Here is a 21,581-nt window from a genome sequence, read left to right on the forward strand (position 1 = left end):
ACGATCCCCTCTTCTTCGCCTTGAGGAAGAGGGTGGTGCAAACAGCTTGGATTAAAGGCGGCTGACGCTCAGAGGGCCTCCCCTCCCTTCCCACAAAGGAGGCACTGCATTAAACCAAGTTTCGTTGGGCCCTCGACCGCAGTGGCGCGCGCGAAAGGACCAGCACGTGTCAGCCGCGTGGGGCCCTTGGTACGGTGCGGGTAGCGAGGGAGGCAGCACGCGGCTAGCCGAGAGAAGTTCGGCAGACGAAGCGCGTGTTCGGCGCCCAGCAATGACTGCGAGCGACCAGGAGAGCCGCAGGAGCAGTTCCACAGTAGTACAAGGGCCACCAAGGAGGGCTCCCGGTAGGCGGGCTATCCTTGGGACAGGGCACGGGCTGTAGCTCTTGCTCTCCACCCTCGGCCTGAGGCCTCTTGTCTTGCGCGTACACACACTCGCCGCGAACGAGGCAATATAGCGATGGAGGTCAGTCCGTCTCCTCCCGTCGGTGCACAAGCCTTCCCCAACCTGACGGAGCGCGGGCGGGGGCTTCGCTTGTTGGAGGGCGGGAGGAAACGGAGGTGGGGGGCTCGACTTCAAAGTCCCCCTCGAGGCCCCCCTCCTTGGAGGCCAAAGCCCGCGTGGCGGGCAGCCTCTTGGAACGGCGCCTTGCGAGTCTGGGCGGGAGAAGGTAGCGAAGGTGCTGGCTGCTCTCTCCGGGTGCCTCTTCCGACGGGACGGGAGAGGCTCTGGAGGAAGGGGAAGAAAGCGAAGAGGGCGGCCGAGAGAGCGACGTCTGTTGGCGGGGAAATGAAAGTAGAGCCTCTGCCGGCCTCCCTCCCTCCTTCCTTCCCTCCTCGTGTCTTGAGGGGAGGAGGGCGGGGCGGGGGCTGGCCGGCTGGCTGCTGCCGCCGCCCCACGCGGCGCCCGGGCTGGCGGCGCCCCCGGCGGGTTCCCCGTGCACTCCGTGCCCCTCTTGTCATGTTTGTGGTTTGGAACGAGGCGGCGAGTCCGTGCGCCAAGAAAAGCCGAGCGCCCTGGAGCCCTGCCGCAGACCCCGGACCGCGCGGGCACCGAGCGCCGGCTCCCGCTAACTACGCCCAGGCGCTGCTTTGCTCGCAGCTCATTGGAGCGAGCGAGACGGGGCCAGAGCTGCCAGACCCTTGGCAAGGAGGGGAGCAAGCACAGGCCGGCCGGAGGGCCCCCCCCAAAAAAAGAGCTCGCGAAGCGCTGCTGGCCACCAGGGGCGGAGTGCGCACCCGCCGCTCCAGGCGAGGCCACCGAGCCCCCATCCGCTTGCCGGCCCGCCAAGCGGCCGGCTGCGCTCACTGGCTGCGCCCTCGCCTCTCCTCTCCTCTCCTCCTTCCCAGCAGGTGGCTCCGCGTCGCGATGGGCAGAGGGACCGTGCAGATGCTGCTGCTCTTGGGGCTGCTCCACTGGGGCCCCGGCGGGGAGGGCAGGAAGAGCTGGAGGCGGCGCGGACAGCAGCAGCAACACCAGCAACAGCAGCCCGCAGCGGCGGCCCGAGAACGGAGCGAAGCGGCCGGGCAGCCGGTGGAGAGCTTCCCATTGGACTTTACCGCCGTGGAGGGTAACATGGACAGTTTCATGGCTCAGATCAAGAGCCTGGCGCAGTCGCTCTATCCTTGCTCCGCTCAGAATCTGCATCAGGAGCTGAGACTCCACTTACTGCTCAACAGCTCGGTCACCTGCAACGACGGCAGCCCTGCCGGGTGAGTGCGCCCTCCGAGCCTAAACCCCCTTGGCTTCTAGCATCCCTTGGCCACCTCAGGGTACCTCAGCCCCTGAGGCTCTCATTTGCCCACCTTGTTAGCTTATATGCCTAAAAGTGAGATAGGAATATTTTCAGAACATCTTCCAGTTCTTCAACTCACTCCTTCCTTCCTTTGCTTCTTTCCCTCTCCTCGCCTTGATCTGGCCGTCAGTATCTGGTTCTGTGCCTTCCAGTTTACCAGCAGCTCTCTTTCCCTCAAGCATCAAACATTCAAAGGGATCTCTGGAGCCTCACAGAAATGCATGGTTTCATTGATTCTGTTGAAGACAGAGTTAGGGAGAAGGAAAAGAAAAACGTGCTGATTGGAACTGCACCCCATTATGATTATATGTCCCATCCGATTATGCCATTTAAAAAAAAATTCAACTAGCACAATCAAATTGCATCAGAATGCTGTGGGTTCTCCAGTCCATGCCGCAGATGGTCTCTATATAATGTCCCGAATAAATAAGGATGCCATTTTCACCTTCTTTGGAAAGGAGCACTTTTTGCTGAAGTGGCATGCTTGAGAAAGCATGTAGGACTGTTTACTATTAATCCCATTTGCTGGTCTCTTTCTTCCCTTCTCTCTCCTTGTTATAAGCATACTTAGTAGTACAGTACTTCAAAAAGTACTGAAACAATCCTTCCTAGTGTTCAAGCTTTGCTTCCACCATGTGGCCATTACTAAGATCACAGCCAGTAACAGGTGGAATAACTCTTTCCTGCCTGGAAATACTTAGGAATGCTAGGAATTTGTTTAATGCATTTAGTTTGGAGCAAGATGAAAGGCAGCGCAGCCTGGCTCAGGGTCCCTGAGAAGGCCCTTTGATCAGGCACTGTTTGGAGCTCTTCTGACAGCCGTCCTGTTTCTTTCTCTTGTTCTTTAACCAAGTATTTTATGTAACCCTCTTGATATTATAATGAGTTGGTGTATCAAAGAGCTTGTGGTTGAGCAAGCCAGTCTCCCTAATTAAGTTCACACTGCCTTCTATTTGTTTTTGTTTTAGATACTACCTCAAAGAATCGAAAGGCAGTAGAAGGTGGCTGCTATTCCTGGAAGGTGAGCCTGAATTTCCTTTATTTTTATTTTAAATATTCTTTTTAAGCAAAAGTTCAATCATTTTAGGCTCTTTTTGTAAAAATCAAGAGATGGTGGAAGAGCTTCCCAGCTGCTTGCTTCAAAGGCTTGAGGCAAATGGGTGTATGTGCTGCTGGCTGCCTTCTCTGTAACCAGTGTCTCTATCCTTTCTCCCCTTTCACTCCGCTTCTGCCCCCTGTGGGTTTCCTGACAGCCTAATTATTCACCTAACTCTAATCAAAGCTGCCTGCAGTACAGGGACATGTTTAGAAGTAAGTTCTATGAAGTTTAATAGGACTCTGCCCACATAACAGATTTCCACGCTGGGCTCCGGATGATGTGAGTTGTAGCTGAACATGTCTGGCAAGCATTGGATTGGGGAAGGCTGGTGTACAGGATTTTTGCTTCAAGCCACCTGTTTCCTGTTGTGCTGTATAATGTACACAGCCTTGTATTACCAGGTTTTATTACATACCTGCAGTAATCCTATAAACAGATTTCATTCAGCCTTTTCATATATGCTCCTTTTTTCTCTGCACAGTGTGAAAGCAGCTGCCAGGCTCTTCTTATCCCAGTCTAGAAGGAATTGTTTGTAAATAAGTATATTTCATTTCAGTGGAACCTTATTCCAAGGGAGAAGTCTTAGGATGATAGCCTCAGCTTTAATTTGGAAGTGGCCATGGCTAAGAGTTAACATTACTAAATAACATTGCTAAAAAAAATGATTTGCATGTTTTTGATCATCTGAAGCATTTAATTAACAGACTGAATAATTTTCTTACAGCATCCAGCATTTTTTGCTAAATAAGTGTTTGTGTTGGTCTTGAGTACATTTGTCCTAATGCAGCAGGGAAAAAAAAGATCCATGGAGAGAGAACAATATTCTGTCTACTGAAGAGATAGGATGTGTCTTTCTAGTCACACAGTGACTTACATCTTCATCCAGGGCCACCAGCTGTTGCACAAGAGTAGAGTAGAATTTGAGCCCTGCCTTAGAAGTGGATTCTACCGAATCCAGCAGAGACTCTGTCCATGTTGAGGTCACAGTCTTATTATTAAATTGCAGCCTAAAAGAATATAATGAGTGGCAAAATAGAAACCTGACATTCTCTGGTTTTGGTTCCCTTGTGTTTTTGAATTAGGAGGCTGGTACTGCTTTAACAGAGAAAATTGTAATAGTCGGTATGACACGATGAGAAGGCTTATGAGCTCTAAGGATTGGCCCATTACAAGAACAGGTAAATCCTTTATTCCTGTTTGCCTAGGATTTACGTTATGAATTACATATTGTTCTTGCTTTATGTAGAGATAGATAGTAAGAGATGTATTGTCATATACTTGGTGTTGCATTGTCTCTCTGGAACACACGTACTCCTCTTTCATTAATTCAGCATTAATACAGCAGACTCTGAACAGAAAGGAAACCTGTTCCACTTCCATGGGGAGAGAATTTCATAATATACTTAGTCCCTTTCCTGATGAAATGACCATGCATGCAATGATAATTGTGCAGACAGTTTACACAGCATTCGGCCAGGTGGCTGTTGGACCACTGGTTGTATGCTGGGCACCCTGGCAACTGCTGCTGAACTGCCCTTTCTTGAATTTGGAAGGGAAAATCACACCCTGCTGTGACCTGTCAGGATGGGGGACAGTAAAGTAGTAATTCAGTAAGACTCCAGTTCTCTTGAAGTTGCCCACTCTTGTTTGAGATGCTGCAACAAGTTTTTGCTCAGGCTTGTTAGTGGTGAGGGCTGCTGCAATGAATCTGAAATGTTTCCGTCTTGTTTGCAGATTTCAGAGTAATCCTCTAGATTGATGGGTGCCTTAAAATAAGGCACTATTGCTCCTTCACTCATGCTGGAAGTACTACTGCAGAAGTGCCTGCTCTACCTAGAAAAAACTCACCATGGTAGCATAAACAGGGCCAACTTTAGGCAACCCTGTTGGGGCGGGTGAGAAAAAAACTGCCCCTCCTTCTGCTGTGGCTGGCAAAAGCCGGCAGTAGAGGCATCTACCATTCCCTCACCCTCCCTTCTTTGGAGCACTATTAGAAACAAACTTTCAGTTCCTGTATTATGTTTTGGAAATAATTGCAACTAGATTGTAAATGGTAGTGATTCTTTTATATCGAGCGATTGAGCGGGGGGGGGCTGAAACCCAGTAGTAAGTCACAACTAGAGTAGGCCCACTGAATGAATGGAATTTACCATGGAGTTGACTTACCAAATCCCCAGTGATTTAGTAGGCTTCGTCTAGGTGCGATTCCAGCCATTATGTTCTTATGGTGCTCTGCTTCTCTAGAGCATATGGGTATGAAAAAGCAGCACTCCAGTTAAAATCTCTGTTCTTACATCATTATCATTATAATCATTATCAATAGAAATAGGTATCCAGGAGCTACAAATGGCTACTGATTCCTGTGATCTTTAATGGCTCAGAGCAATAGATATTTGAACAACATCATGAAAAACAGAAAATACCTTTCAACCTTAATGCTGATTAAAAAAAAACTTTGCATTGAATTTCTCCTTCTTCTTTTAGTTATTTACTCTATGTTATCCTTTTATAAACTGTCCTTGTTTGAAATCATGTGGTATCATCTTGGGAGCATCTTCTGAAATTGCTTAGATCTGTGTTGTAATGAACCTCAGAAGAAAGAGGGGACGGCCACCCAGGGAGCCTTTCTGTGTTTGTACTGTCAGTAAATTGGGTGTTGATAAAATCTCCCGCCCCGCCCCCATCCCTTGGTTGCAGAGATTGCAATGAAGTATGACGAAAGGGATGGTTTTAAGGCATGCAGAGAGGCCTCCTAAACAAATCCTACCAGATGCTTGTTAAGAGTTGCAACTGTCTCTTGGACACCAAGGACGTAGGCTGTTTTCAGAGAGGTTGGAGCGGTTATGGCTTTATAGGAGGATCTATAACAGGGCTGAAACAGTCCCTGGTTGCCCTTGGACAGCATTTGTACACATAAGAATGGCCAGAATCCTATTAATGTTTGCATGTTTATGTAACTCTTCACAGCTCATTGCAGCTAATTGATAAGCTGCTGAGAGGGTGTCTTGGTTGTATGCCTAGTAATGCATGTGATTACTAGATGCACCACAGCATCTCATCAGTCAACCACATTTAGCCACAGGAAGTTGCACAAACTTTATGCAAATACCAATAGTGCTCCTTCCAATATGTTTAAAATCACTTTCGAGCAGTGGTTCCGAACCTTGCGTCCCCAGATATTCTTGGACTACAACTCCCAGAAATCCTGGCCAGAACAGCTAGTGGTAAAAGTTTCTGAGTGTTTTAGTCCAAGGTTGGGAACCACTGCTTTAGAGGACACAATCTTATGTTCACTTTTAAAGAAATGAGCCTCATTGAAATCTGTGGCACCTAAGACTCATTAGAGTTGTGTAGGATTCCACCTTGACTTGTCCAATGAAGAGTTACAGTATTTTTGCTTCAAAATCCAGGGGAGTATGTTGATGGAGCTACTTCTCTATCCAAAGTAGAATCTTTCCCGATTATGTTTTTGTTCAAGGTTCTCCATGTGTTACTGAAATCTCTTTTACTATTTGAAGAATTTTATTCCTATTTCTTAGTTTGTTTGTTTTTCTTTCATCTGCAGGAACTGGCATTTTGTCTTCCCAACCAGAGGAAAATCCACATTGGTGGAATGCAAATATGGTGTAAGTAGGAGGAATGGGTTGTGGAAGGCACACAAGTAAAGACAGGAACCAGAAAGGAAACAGGAATCTAGTCTGGTGTGAAATAAACAAGAGTGGGTCTTGCAACTTGTCACAAGTAACTTTAAAATGGAACTGAATGCAATTTGCAGACGAAGATAATGTGTGTAATAATAAGAAGCATTCCCTAATGTGATTATTAGAAAGGGAAATAAGAACAGCATGGGTCCTTGGCCACTAGTTTAAGTAGCCTTAAAATGGATTAGGCAGATTCACAAAAATTGACTTTGTAACCAACATAAACAATGCAGAGCCTTATAAAAACAATATGAGCAGTGGATGATGAGGAAAAGGATTGTGGAGATGGCTGTTGTGCTTAAGCCCCATGTGTAAGTTGTAGATTTTGGTACAGAATGCTGGATTAGATGGAACTTGGTGTGATTCAGTATGGAAATCCTATGATGTTAAATACCACTGATGAAACTGAGTAATCAGCATAAGCAAAGGGCATTCTTCTCCCTTTCTAAACAGCACTTTCCTTTTATACTTAATAATGGTGGTATTACACTTGAATTAAAAAAACTGAATAAATTATAAAATGGGGCAGCCACTAGCTGTTAACTCTCAAGGCAACCCCACATAGTATGCACTGCAGTACTCTGTTTCCCTGAAAATAAGACCTAACCTGAAAATAAGCCCTAGTATGATTTTTCAGGATGCTCATAATATAAGCCCTACCCCAAAAATAAGCCCCAGTTCAGTGAAACCCTGCCCTCCACCCTTGTTCAGCAACCAGAAGAAGATGACATGACTGTATTTGAATAAATGTAGATGGTTGTACATGAATAAAATAAAAAATCCTCTGAAAATAAGCCGTAATGCATTTTTGGAACAAAAATAATATAAGACCCTGTCCTTTTTTCAGGGAAACACGGTAGTCTGAACAGGATATAACAGGCATGCATTACAACATATCCTGAAATGGATGTGGTTGGTACACTCACTTTAACTGTCCAAATATACCCCTGGTCACCATCTAAGATGGACAATAAAGCGCCCCTGCCATGATTCTTGGATACAGGCGCACACAAACACACCAAGTCAGCATGCTTGCATATCCCTGAGAACTGGTGGGGGTTCTTTATTTACTCATTAGAAAGAGATGGAAACTCATTACTTTGCTTCTGTTACACAGTAGGATTTTGGCCAATGAGAGCTAAATCCAGATTGAAACTGATCTATATAACTCGCTCCACCTTGAAATAATTGGAGCTCAGTTGTTCCTGCACACTGAAACGCTTTTCCCAAGAATGGAGTGTTGAAGGATGGCCAGACAAAACAGCAAAGGTGTTCTTTTCTTCTCCATCAGAGGTCCTGTCACCCCCTCTTACAAGGGGAAAGGGAATCCTGCCTGGTTGCAAAGGAGTATTTGCCCCTACTCTTTAGCAGCCTGGTGAGTCCCACCCCCACTGTTTTGAGAAGCCTAGAAGCCTGTATCAAATAGTCCTTTTGTTTTATAAAATGTAAAAATCATCAAGTTAAGGCGATTGCTAGTTTCAGTGAAGTTTTTACACAGAGAGGAACAAGACAGAAACAATAAAGAAAGCAGGGAGCCTTGCTTCATCTACACCAAAAACAAAATGGCATTTGCATTAGGCAGAAAAATACCCCAAGGATACACGTGATGAGCGAGGTTGCCATTTACAAAAGCTCATGTCATATAAAACTGGCCAGTGTTTAAGGTGCCACAAAATGTTTTCTTGCTTCTGCTCCAGCGGATAGTTACCTACCTGAAAATAACTGAGGGTTTATGCATGGTTACCCTGGCAAAGTTTGGTATTAGGAAGAAGGCTAGCGTATTTATTCAAGCACATATTGCACACGCTCAAAACTGTGGCCATTTGCAGTTCCCCTATGTGTGTCTCAAAGAATATGCTTAACATTGTAGGCGCTGGGATATTTGGTGGTTATGTCAAATGCAAAGCGGGGTTTAGCAGAGGAGGAATATGAGTCACTAAAATGAACTGATTAAAGTGAATTCATTCTGGGAATAACTGTTCTGGGTATAAAATGGGTTCCTTTGTGTCTCACGTAGCCTGACCCCTGTTGTACCCCCTCCCTGTACGTCAAAGGAATATCAGCGCTCACATACTTCTTGTCTCTTGCAGTTTCATCCCCTATTGCTCGAGCGATGTCTGGAGTGGAGCCTCTGCCAAGACTGAGAAAAGTGAGTGCTTCTGACAGGCTCTTGTTGCCAGACAGACATTATGCATTAAGGGGATACAGCCTGACTTCTCAACAGTTGTGCAAATGAGGACGGGTGTTCTTGCCAGTGGGCAGGAAGGAATAATAAATATCCTCTAGATAAAAAACATCCGCTTCCAACCCTTGCTTCGTCGTGGTTCAGAGCCCCATCACGCAGGGTGTCAGAGGCCTGCCCTGAGGGTGAATAGCTGCATCCTGAGTATCTGAGGCAGCCATTCCATTCAGCCAGCCCTCCTTCCCCCCACACACACACACCAGCAGGATAGAGTCTGATTTTTCTGTTTGGTAAGAAAGGACTGGACAGTGCCAATATTTACAAACTGGGTCAAGAATCCTCCTAGTGAGTAGACAGAAGGGCCCTCCCACTATATCTATTACAAAATGTTCATAGGGTGGCCTGCCAAGAAATATGCCCCTTGAAGACATTAATCTAAGCGATGAGGAAATATTTTGTCTTTGTGGTCTTTGTCCCTGTCTTAACTGAAGGAGGGATCTGTGCCTCTTGAAGGTGGTGGGCCCTCCTGTAATCCTTCTCCTAGATTAATATTGCCTCTTCAAGATGCTCATCTTCCATTTGGTCACAGCTACTGACACCCTAGAATGCTGGATACCACTAAGGGTTTATCCTGTGTCACAGCCTTACATACAGCTACTTGCTATTTACAATCCTGTCTTACAAGACAGAGATTTGGGTTAAATGAACAATCTGTGACCTGAAAAGGCCAGTTGTTGTGGGGGCAGGGGAAACATCATCCTTTATTCTAACAGCCTGTTTCAGTCAGTCAGCATTTTTTTATATGGCATTGATTTCAGAGACATCAGTAAGGGACATTTTCACAGATACTGAGAGAAATTGCAAATGGTGTTGCTGGATAGCTCAATGGTTTATGTATCTGGCTGTGGAGCCAGAAGTTGGAAATTTTGATTTCCTGCTGTATCTCCTTGACAGAGGCTGGATTCAATGAGCCATAGGGTTCCTTCCAGCAAAGCAGTTCTAAGATTATTATGGTTATTGTTATTATGATTATTGCTAAATCATCTGTATTCTCTGGAGAGTTTAATCTCAAAATGCATCAGCAATAAAGGATTTTGTTGCCCTTTCTTCCAAGCAGTGATTTGGCCACTCAGATGGGCACATATCCAAGCTGTAGGTCCAGATGGTACAACAGCACCATTGACCCCACACATAATTTAAAAGCAAACTGAGGTAGTCCCTGTTTCAGCTGTGTGTGAGTTTTCTCTTGCTCCCTGTTAATAGAAATTGCCTTATTATGGCAAAAGCTGCTGCCATACTCTCTGTTTCCTTAAGGTGCCATAAGGCTCATTGTTGTTTTTGGTTGCTGCAAGCCAACACAGATCCTTTTTTTCGGGGGGGGGGGGGGATGGTCAACTTTTTCTTTAAGATGAGGATAGGGAACTTCTGGCCTTCCAGGAGTTTTACCCTACATAGTTCTACTACGTAGTTCCAACCTGCACAGCCAATAGTGAGGGATTAAGAGACCTGGAGTCTTGAAACAAACATCCTTGCTTAGGGTATGCTTTGAAGATTACTGGACTGGATATTGCCATTTGAGGCTCTTTTTTGGTGCTGTCATGTCAGCATTTGAATATGCTGGCCCTTTATGATAGGATAGGGGAAACAGTTACACGGCTTCAAATGACCACATCCAGTCACAGCTGGTAGCAGTTCAGTGACTGTGTGCTACAGTTCTTAACTGGGAAAGAAAATAGTGGTCTCATGTAGATAGGCACAAATAGAAAGAAAGGGGTTATTGAAAGCACTCGTTAGGATGGTGGCGTGCTACTTTTTGCTCTCTTCTCCATCCTGGCAGAATAAAAGAAAGGGAGATACAGCACAAGTCCTTCTGCTGTAGAGAAAATCCCTCAGAATTGCCAGCTCACCCCCTGGCTTCTAAGGAGAAAGTCTTTCCCGCCTCTCGGTGTGTTATAGAGCTACCTTACTGGAGAATACACAGGAGCTAGGAAGGCCAGACAAGTGAAATGGCGGTACCGCTTGATTATTTTTATTAGCAGCCTTAATTTTCAAGCATTCAACATGCTTCCTATTCATTGGCTAGAATCCTGTTGGCTATGTGAGCTAGTGTTCATCCAAGTGGCACATGGCCAATAGCTGATGAGTCAGTACGGTGTATTCCTCATTGCATGCCATGTCATGTGACTGGTATTGCAGTGAGGAATACAAGCAGTGACTCAACTAGCAGCAACTTGCCACTGCAGTTCACACCATTGCACTTCCGCCAATGTAAATAACTAATAGAAGTTTGGCAATTATCTCAGTAGTTAAAACAACCCAGTAAAAACAGGTCACTATTTTTATGTCTCCATTGCAAATGACAAGGACTGAGCATTTGTAACTTTGGGAATGTCACCATTGGGTTTCATGGCACAGGCAAGAACCGAACTGGAAGTTTCTAGCTCAGTAACAGGGGGATGTTATTTTAGGATATGATGAGTCAAGAAGGAATATACTGTACCATAAGACAACTAATAATTAGAAGACTATCAGACCCATATATTGCTACTTGTTTCACAACATTTATTTGCTACATTGTCATTGCTGAATATAATTACTTGTCAGAGCACATAACAAATACTTTGTCACCAATTCTGTAGCTAGGAAACCTTCAACTTTGACATAACAACAAGATATGCTTCTTCATTATTTATTGCCATTAAGAAATTATCTAATAAAAAGTGCAGAGATAAAAGCTTCCCCGTCTTTTAAACGATGGGTACAAAGGTATTGTTTCACACTGCATACGACCAGTGCTTACTGTTCTCTGATAGGTCGAGTGCCAGCCAAATATTTAGAGGCACTGAACCCCTCTGACAAGCCAAAGAGGTTTTACCATAGATTAGTAATCATTTCTAAGTTGCCATTGAGCCATTGGCTTAGACCATTTCCTACAAAATATGGGAGCTGTAATACTAAAAAAAAGGGTGTTCTCCTAGAATGTCTACTCTTTATCTGGAAACAGTGGCTGGCTGCATAAAACTTTTGAGGCAGAAAACATAACCTAGGAGTAGGGATTCATTCTTATTCTCATTCGTTATCTGTAGGGAAATGGAGCCTTGCTTCCTAATGAAATGTTCTTCTGTGACCTGCTACTTTAGTACAGTGTGTATAAATCATACAAATCTTCACTTGTTATATTGTACTGTAGAAGGCCATTGAATTGCTGTTCCATATCAAGTCAGAGGAAGTATTGTTTCAAACATAAGAGAGGCCACATTTCTATTTGGTGCAACTATACAGGGTGTAAAACCAACCTACCAGTATGATTTTTAAGACTCTGGCATGAAGCCAATTAAAAATACAAAAATCTAAGGCTTAAGGTGTAATAGCTATCACTAAATTTCCCATAAAATATATCATTTATAATTTTCAAAGAAAATTAATCTGTGCAAGCATATCAGACCAAGAAGAAAAAGAAAGAAAAAGTTGTGGCATCTTAAAGATTGAGGTGAGCATCGGCCCACTCTCTGAGGCCACTTATCCATTTATAATTTATCCTATAAAAGTACTGTATGGTACATTCTGTTTTTTTTCTCTGGGTTTATTTAGATGCTAAACCTTCAGCAGAGAGGAGTGAGGAAAACATTTTAGCCAAGCAATTTCGCTTACTATGAACAACATTTTTTCTTTCCCCCTGAAACAGATGAATTTGTCTTCATGGGTGCCCTCATCATCCAAGAGGTGGTAAAGGAATTGGTGGGAAAAGGCCTTGGGAACGCTAAAGTGCTGCTGTTGGCAGGAAGCAGGTACACGAGTGTCTATGAAGAGGGTCTAGACTAGAGAGAAAGTGTGATGGGGTGATGGGAAAAGGAGTTAAATGGCTGGCCATGTATAGCTTGAATGGTTGTGAGCCCCCTTGGGTCCTATATGGGGAGAAAGGTGGCAAATTAATTAATTAATTATATTTATTTACAGTATTTAAAATATTTTATTCTATCTTTCTCCTTCAAAAAGACACAAGACAACTAAATAAATAAATAACAGATTGGTTTGTTATTTTGGATGATGATGATGATGTCATAGTCATATCTTGTCCTCTTAAGGAAAACATGCTAAATGAAAACAATCTCTGTTTTATAGTTACTACATTTAAATGCTCTGGTATTAGCAATTGTTCATTCATTTAGAAAATATCAATCCCTTTCCTTCTGCAAAGCCCTCATGGTTTCATCCAGTAAAATAGTAAATATATGGTTAAAGAAAAGATGAAGAGTGGCAATTAAAACTGCTAAATATGGAGTGTCTGCAACCATAAATAAAGACTCATAGTACAGCTGAAATACACAGGCAGATGAAAATATCTCCCTTGTTGCAATGAATGAAAGTTGATCCTAGGTGGATCACTTGGGGGAAATGTTCTACAGATGGGGCGCCATGACCAAAAGGTCTCTTTTTGTAATCTTTTGTTCTTCTTTTAAACAGCCATGTTAGTACAATGGTGCCTCGCTTAACGGGCGCCCCGTTTAACGATGAAATCACATAGCGATGAAGATTTTGCGATCGCTTTTGCGATCGCATTGCGATGTTTTAAATAGGGAAAAATCGCTTTGCAATGATCGGTACCCTGTTTCGCTTATCGATCATCGCAAAGCAATGATTTTTTTAACAGCTGATCGGCGGTTCCAAAATGGTCGCCGGGTTAAAAAAAATGGCCGTCCACTGTTTTCTGGGACGGATTCCTTGCTTACCGGGCAGCGAAAATGGCCGCCGTATGGAGGATTTTCGTTTAAAGGTGAATCTGAAGCCCATAGGAACGCATTGAAGGGGTTTCAATGCATTCCTATGGGCTTTTTAATATCGCATAGAGACAAAATCGCTTTGCAGCGATTTTTGCTGCGCTGATTATCATCGCTATGCGAGGCACCACTGTATTTTGATCTTTCAAGCAGACACTGTTCCTTTATTGTTTAGAAAACAGGCCACGGAGCCCCTCAACAGCCTGATTCATAAAACGGTTCCAATTCTTTTATTCATTTGTAAATGGCATTGAATAGCTATGCTGTTTATCTCATTGAATGAATGACATTATCGTTGCAGTGCTGGCGGAACAGGGGTGCTCTTAAATGTGGATCGGGTGGCCGAGCAGCTGGAACAGATGGGATATCCTGGGATTCAGGTCCGTGGCCTTGCAGACTCTGGCTGGTTCTTGGATAATAAACAGTACCGTAGAACAGACTGCATTGATACCATAACCTGCGCCCCCACAGAGGCCATCAGGAGAGGAATTAGGTACTGAAGTATTCTAAGGTCTCCCTTCCCAGAAAGTCTGTGAGTGGACTGAGACACCCAATCTTTCTTTCTCTTTGTAATTGTGAGGTATCTGCTGCCTTTAGCTATTTAGAAAATTAATCATACCTGTGAAACCCATTTGTACGGAAAGGTGTACGCTACATACAATAATATCCTGATGTGACATCATGAGAATTTCCTCCCTGTAAAAGCATGTCACTTTCGAAGGTGCAGCTTTGCTGCCCTCTGCTGTCCATAATTTTTGAGACTTGTCATTTCTCAGATGATCCAGGGTGACACAGTGAAATATTATCAGCAGAATAAGTAAGTTTGTGTAATTAATTCCCATTATCATTTCATGTTTCAGGTATTGGAATGGACTTGTTCCTGAACGCTGCAAAATGCAGTTTAAAGAAGGAGACGAATGGAATTGTTTCTTTGGCTATAAAATTTATCCTACTCTTCGATGTAAGTGTACAAAGGAAGGCTTGACTGCTATGTATTGATCTGAAATATACTTTGGAAAGTTCTTCCTTAGAAGTGTTAAGAATGGATAACAACAGATAACAGTATCAAATAGTAAGAGGATTTTTTTCTTAAACCAATGTACCTTTTACAAGTTAACTGGTTTCAGTAAAAATTGGTGGGTTTTTTATTATTATTCTTATTAAATTCTATGAGAGATAAATTTTTAGACCCTGAACAAAAAGTTTCATTTTTTAACCTACTAGTTAAACCAATGGAAGTTTGCAGATTTAATAATAATGAAAGCTATTCCTCCCGCCCCCCCCCGGTGTAGGTCCTGTTTTCATCGTTCAGTGGCTCTTTGATGAAGCCCAACTCACTGTGGACAATGTACATTTGACTGGCCAGCCCGTGCAGGAGGGACAGTGGCTTTACATTCAAAACATGGGCCGTGAATTAAGAAACACCCTCAAGGATGTGGCGTAAGTCTTGCATTATTGTTTCTGGATACTTCAGAATCTTTCCTGTGAGGATATTTAGGTACCTGCTGTTTTTCAAATCCTTACAAATTCTTAAAATAAGCTACAATGTCAGAGAAATTCTAAACTGTGTTGGGAATCTTATTTGTGTCACACAACCAAATAAAATGATTGGTGAGAATCCAGAAGCAAGTATTAGGCCAGGTTTTTTAATTTCTTAACATTTAAGAATAAAGCTGAATTAATACTCTTGTACATTGCTCTTGTACACTGGGACATGGTGGCGCTGCAGGTTAAACCGCAGAAGCCTCTGTGCTGCAAGGTCAGAAGACCTGCAGTCGTAAGATTGCATCCATGCGATGGAGTGAGCTCCCGTCGCTTGCCCCAGCTCCTGCCGACCTAGCAATTTGAAAGCATGTAAATGCGAGTAGATAAATAGATACCACCACGGTGGGAAGGTAACGGCATTCCATGTCTAGTTCTAGTTGCACTGGCCATGTGACCATGGAAGCTGTCTATGGACAAACGCTGGCTCCAAGGCTTGGAAACGGGGATGAGCACCGCGCCCTAGAGTCGGACATGACTGGACTAAATGTTAAGGGGAACCTTTACCTTACATTGCTCAGTCTTTCCAGCCTTCTCATTTATCATCCTGATGGGTGTTCACAAAGCACACAGACAACGGTCCATATAAAATGTATGATTCTTGAGCAATAACCTTGAAGTACTATAAAACTTTATAAAACTCTTTGGTAGTTTGAGTCTGTGGTAGTCCATTACAGCTGACATTTATCCCTGAAAGAGTTAAGTCCAGTATGAGATCATATAATCTTTTCAATCATATCTAAGTTCATATGGTATCAAGTTATAAATATTTTCATTGTTTAAATATTTCATCCCTCATCAGAGGATGAGAAGTCTGATTCAGTTGTGTTACAATCAGCCTTTTTGGGCATCCTTAGAATTTACATCATCTTGTCAAATATATTCAGAATTCAGCTTATCTAGCCAGTAACTATGCAAAACTATTTTACATAAGGAAACTTCCTTTCAAATGATTCAGGTCTGTTTCCTTTTAAAGGAGCTTGTCTCCCAAGAAAAGGCAAGGCTAAAATCTTTTACCAGGTTGATCATTCTCAGTACAGTATCTTATCTTATCTGATTTTTGTCTGATTATCTGACCCTCCTTCTTTTGAACCTTAGGAGGAATTTCCTTGGATAAATTGTGGACATGTTGAAAAAGTTATCTAATCTCACATTAAAATTAACCCTTTCAAGGATAAATGTCAGCTGTGACCAATCACCACAGACTCAAATTGCCGAAGAATGGTATAAAGTCTCCTAGTGCTCTGAGATCATTGTTTAAGTGTCATACTTTCAACCTTCTTGCAACCACATGAAAGAATAAAGTTAAACCTCAAGTGACTGAGTACAGTAGTTTTATTATATGGCCTGGCCACATTGAACATGTTCAACTTTGTATCCATTACTGCATCTCAGTGCAAGGCTCAATACAATACAATGCAATGCAATGTATAAGGCAAGGCTGAAACTAGTGTCAATAGTCAAAGTGGGACAAAACCCCTTGGTGTTTGGTTGTTGTGGATTTTTCGGGTTCTTTGGCCGTGTTCTTAAGGTTGTTCTTCCCTTGGTGTTTGGTTGTTTTTTAAAACATTGCCATCTAGTGGTGTATTTTTGTTCTGCTTTGTTCCCATTAATCTCAGTGCATTATCTGCCTGTGTGGACTCCAGTATACTGGGCTATGCACTTTGTGAATGCGTGTCATCTGATGATGTTTCTTTATGGGTATGCTTCTGTTGGTTAGTCTCCACCCCTCAACCTGCTCCTATTCAATTTTTTTGAGATATCAGTTGTTCCTCTCTTCCGGCCTTTTAAAAAAAGAAGGTTTTAAGTTTTGCACCATGTATCAAAACTGAAAAACAAAACAAAACAAATACGAAGGTTCAAGAACAATGGGCAGGTACAACAGAGAGGGAAGGGAAGAGAGAGTGACACAAATGGGGAGAGGGCTGAGAAGGTAGGGAGTCTCCTAATGGAGACAGCTACCTACATTGGAGTAAGAGATCTGGAAGCCATTCTGGAGGTGTTGGAAAAGCACATCCCAGTATATCCAACAACAAATACCCTCCCCTTGTGTGGACACTAATACGGGATGCAATAAAAAATACCAGAAATGACTCAAAGCGATTCCAGAATGACTGGGGACAACACTACAGTGTTGATTAGCCCATGTAGTCAGCTGAGAATAATTTCCCTTCTATAGCTGCCTCTCAGTCCAATCATAGTGACATATACCCATAAAGCATCTGAAGACCATGTTCTGTTTTAAGGAGTGGCCAAACTCTTGGTTGTTTGCATAGAAATTTGAAATATTTTGCTTTCCTTTCACACCTATTCATTTTGGGGTTTTTTTTGTTTCCACTTCAGAGCCAGCTTTGCTCCAGCTTGTTTGTCTCATGAGATCATTACACGCAAGTAAGTATTTGGAAATAAGGCAGGTATTCTTACTTTGCTTTGCACCTTGTCATCTTAATGGACCTTATCACCTAGTAGAGCCATGGAGAAGACAGTTGTGTCATCATCTGCTTTGCAAGCCCCTCTCCCCAGAACAGTGATGGACAAAAGGTTGCTAAATTTATGGGTAGATATGCAACTGTTTCTAATTCCTGATGGTTTAATAGCAAAAGCTTCTATCTGCTTCGCCACAAATCAACAACAAATTAAGAAACTTTGGTGGAGAGACAAGTAGTAGATCTATATAAATTAAGTGAACTCATGATACAGAAAACAAATTGTTTTTCTAAATTTTGTCCCAGAAGCATCAAGTTATTTAAAACAAACTACATAACTGTCTAAACCAACCAGCTGTTTTGCAGTCACTCCATTTGGTAGATTGTGTTTTTAGTTCTTTAAAAGAAAAGTTTGTCCAGAAAGTATGACTTGTGCCCATTAACAGAAGTCATTCTTCAGAAGTAATTCATTATGTAATTCTTTACAAGTTTTCCCCAGTAACTCATCACTGTTGCTCTAGTGATTCAGTGTCTGAGGTCTTATTCATGCAGCTGTACCGTGTATGGCTGATTAGTGTATGGCTGATTAGCCACAGCAATTTTTCAGAAAAAAAAAACATTTCTAGTCCCTCCCCCAAAGATCCTGAAGTTCCTGTTGGATCCTCATCATGGAAGAGCTGTTTGGAGCCATGGGATGAGGGAAGACTTTGATTTCCAAAAATCTGCTGCTGTTGGAATAACTTTAAGTTTGTCATCCTTACTGGTGTAATTTACAGATTTCATCCATTATGTTACTTATTGCTTTTTTCATTACTGGGCGAGGGTGTCTAAAGCTGTAAGAAAATGCCTTAAATGTGAGGTGGAAATCCCTTAAAATGGTTCCCAAGCATTGTCTTCTCCAAACATGTTGGTTGTCAAATGGCAGAAAATAATGTCAAGGTTAGCTGTTGATTTGCAAAGAAGGGGGCACTGTTATGTCCTCCTTTACCCCAAAAATAGCATTTGTCAAGTATTGTTAGTTGTCAAAGGTTACTTCAAGGCGCTGCTCACCTCTTCTTCGGAAGATTTCTGGAATCTTCTGCTGCCTAGAGAACTCTTTTTACCAGACATTTCATAAATATAAATCATATAAATAGATACTAAGCATGAGCCACTGTTGAGCACTGAACTTCGTAGTTCTACAGTACCTGATGTCAACTGGCTCCTCTGTACTAATAGGTTTGATTCTGGAAAGAATGATACATAGCTGCTAACAGCACTATAAAACCCCCAGGTTCCTAACACCTGCTTTGTTTCTTGGCTGCTTTGTTGCTTTCCAGTTTCTCCTCCTGTTTGCATTTAAGCAGCCCGTTCTGTGAAGGTGCCGCGCCAGAAGGCGCACCATGATGTAACCCTGTTCTGAAGACCATGGTGTCAGTGAGCTGTGTCTTGAGCGGCTTTTCCTGTCTAGTCACAGGGCTGCCATTTAGGGTCACATGAGAGGTCATATGCTAAGGAATGAGAACGCTGCAGTGATACTCCATGTAACCACGTAATTTGTGTGGTTTGCTTTTGCAGTCACTGGACAGACATCCAAGTGAAAGGGACCTCCTTACCCCGTGCCTTGCACTGCTGGGATCGCAGCCTCCATGACAGTAATAAGAATGGCAAGGCTCCATTGAAAGGCTGCCCTATCCACCTGATTGACAGTTGTCCCTGGCCGCACTGTAACCCTTCATGTCCTACCATCCGGGATCAGTACACAGGACAGGAGATGAATGTGATCCAGTTTCTCATGCATATGGGCTTTGATGTGCAGAAGATGGCACAGCAACAAGGTCTGGAGCCCAGCAAACTTCTGGGGATGCTGAGTAGTGGTAGCTAGGAGAGTTTTCCTTTAAGGAGGATCGTGTGTGACTGCATACAGAGAAGGTGCCTTTCAGCTCCACTCTCAAATTTCCTATCCTCCTTGCTCCTTTTTAAACTTATAAGCATCGGCACAGACACTCAATCAAGGTCATACTCGCACACTCTTGCACAGTTAGTATGTTAGGGCGAAGAGAAGCTTGCCAACACCAGTCGACTGAAAGATTACCTCTGCTTCAGGGACCGTCTCTGCCAAACAGAACCTCTGTCCACAACCATTCATTGATGGTCTGCAGGGAGCAGTACAGTGCATAGAAATGCCAACAGCAAGAACTCTCTCCAGGGCTAAAAGGCCTGACAGCTTCCAATAATATTTCACATGATAGACTGATAACACTTTGTGGGAGGGGAAAGCACTGGATTATTTGTCCAATTAGAAATGAAGGTGTGATCACATGACTTCCTGGAGGCCAGCATCTCACAAGGTAACATAATGTACAAACCAAGCACACAGGCTAGAAACGGACTTACCTTGTACTCAATTTAAACTTTTGTATTATTTTATTAAATGATGTTATTACTTAATTTTTAAAGAAATAAGCAAGAAATTTAAGATTAATGATATTGTTTTGTAACATATTTTTTTAATAATGAGACAGAACACCTTGTGCTATTTTGGCAATGTGAAAATATTTATTTTAATATGTAAATGCTATTTATAAGGGCTGACCCAAGATATGCTCACATGTTGTTGTAAAGTTGTAAATACTTCTCCTTTTGAAAGGTTTTCCTTCTGATCATGTGTGTGTGGGAGAGGGCAAGGGTCAGCATTGGCATTATTATAATTGTTATTAGATCCCGATGGCTGCACTGTGTGGTATGTTTCTTTTTGCTTGGGAAGTGAAGAAAGAATGCAATAACAGCCTCAAAAAAGAGGTTTTGTGCTTTCTGTTCAACAGCCTTCTTCCTAAAAGAGGAGTGCATGAACTCTTCGGGACCTCACATAATCATCTCACGCTTAAAACAGTAATGTAACTAACTGTGGCTCATTTTGTGAAGTACAAATGTAGTATAGGTTCTCAGGTCTATGCTATCACCTTTCTTCTCTGCTTGTATAGCCCTGTGCAGGCATTCACCTGCAACACAAATAGAGCTGAAGTGGGGACTGATAACTCTAGGAGCCATTCATCTGGAAGCAGCCGCAGTTTCTAACTCCATGTCCTTCATCATAAGACTCAAGATCATGTCTATGTCAGCTCACTTGTCCTTTTTGACTCTAGGGCAGTGGTCCAAGTTTGGGAACCACTGTTCTACAGACTTGTGATAAAAATGAAGGGGACGGGAATGCCTCCATGCACATTTTTCCCAGTACCCCCACAGTGTCAAATAAGGACATTCCTGCCACCACTTTACCAATTTAAATTGCCTCAGCTTGTGGGAAAACAGAAAGCACGTTATCATTTGCTATCATCAGTGAGCATTTCTGGATGCCTCTATTATAATGTCCAAGATATCCATCTTAATCTAGACAGAGAACCATAGTCATTTGCAACCAATGAGAAGATCAAAGTATTCCAATTTACACCATATTATGTTTAGCATGAGGGCTGTATTATTTAGGAAAAGAAGATGATGGCATAGGTCAGGGTTTGGGGTTTGTTTGTTTGTTTTTAAAGAAAACTAATGTAATGTGGCTGGATAACTCAATAGCAGGAGGCATCAGATGAGTAGTAACAAGGTCCAGAAAAGGCCATTGGGTTTTTAAAAATCCTCTTTCAATAACTCAAGAAATTAGCTCTATACTTCCCATTTCTCAAAAGTAACTTGTCCTTTTTAAAAACTGTTATTATTATTTTAAATGCATGTTATCATCTGTGGGTCTGTGGAGGAAAACATTGTCCTAAACACCTTCACCTGTTTGAACACCCACAAGAAAGTATGAAGCACAGCATGAGCCAAAAGCTGAACTACATGATATTCTTCCTGTACTATTTAGTGAGTATCCCCATGAGTATAACATGACATTTACACCACTGAAGAAAAAAAGTTTCCTCAGCTAAATTGCCATCATAAAGTAATGTAACTATAATTATTGGTGAAAGTAATGAATTACTAGTGAAGTTATTTGTAACTGTTATTTCCAAGCATGAGTAGTCCACAAAACACAGTACTTCTGAGAAGCTGTAGAGGGAGGAGTATCACAGATGTCTCCT

At 42.8% G+C, this 21,581-nt stretch overlaps 1 protein-coding gene across 1 annotated transcript; it reads left to right on the plus strand.

Annotated features, from left to right (window-relative positions):
• The first annotated feature begins 345 nt into the window (after positions 1 to 345).
• NOTUM (notum, palmitoleoyl-protein carboxylesterase) lies at positions 346 to 20,230 on the plus strand. Its single transcript, XM_020814451.3, has 11 exons — positions 346 to 1,712; positions 2,764 to 2,816; positions 3,977 to 4,072; positions 6,460 to 6,520; positions 8,686 to 8,744; positions 12,463 to 12,565; positions 13,857 to 14,048; positions 14,416 to 14,516; positions 14,848 to 14,995; positions 17,441 to 17,488; positions 19,081 to 20,230. Exons 1-11 carry the CDS (start codon positions 460 to 462, stop codon positions 19,385 to 19,387), a joined length of 2,421 nt encoding a protein of 806 aa, XP_020670110.3. The 5' UTR covers positions 346 to 459; the 3' UTR covers positions 19,388 to 20,230.
• Positions 20,231 to 21,581: the final 1,351 nt, after the last annotated feature.

Source organism: Pogona vitticeps, chromosome 2, assembly GCF_051106095.1.
Source record: "Pogona vitticeps strain Pit_001003342236 chromosome 2, PviZW2.1, whole genome shotgun sequence".
Lineage (NCBI taxonomy): Eukaryota > Metazoa > Chordata > Lepidosauria > Squamata > Agamidae > Pogona > Pogona vitticeps.

Coding starts and splice junctions, on each gene's coding strand:
- NOTUM (XM_020814451.3), top strand. CDS start 460: ATGGAGGTCAGTCCGTCTCCTCCCGTCGGTGCACAAGCCTTCCCCAAC. Junction 1,713..2,763: donor AACGACGGCAGCCCTGCCGG/GTGAGTGCGCCC, acceptor TTTTTGTTTTAG/ATACTACCTCAAAGAATCGA. Junction 2,817..3,976: donor GTGGCTGCTATTCCTGGAAG/GTGAGCCTGAAT, acceptor TTTTTGAATTAG/GAGGCTGGTACTGCTTTAAC.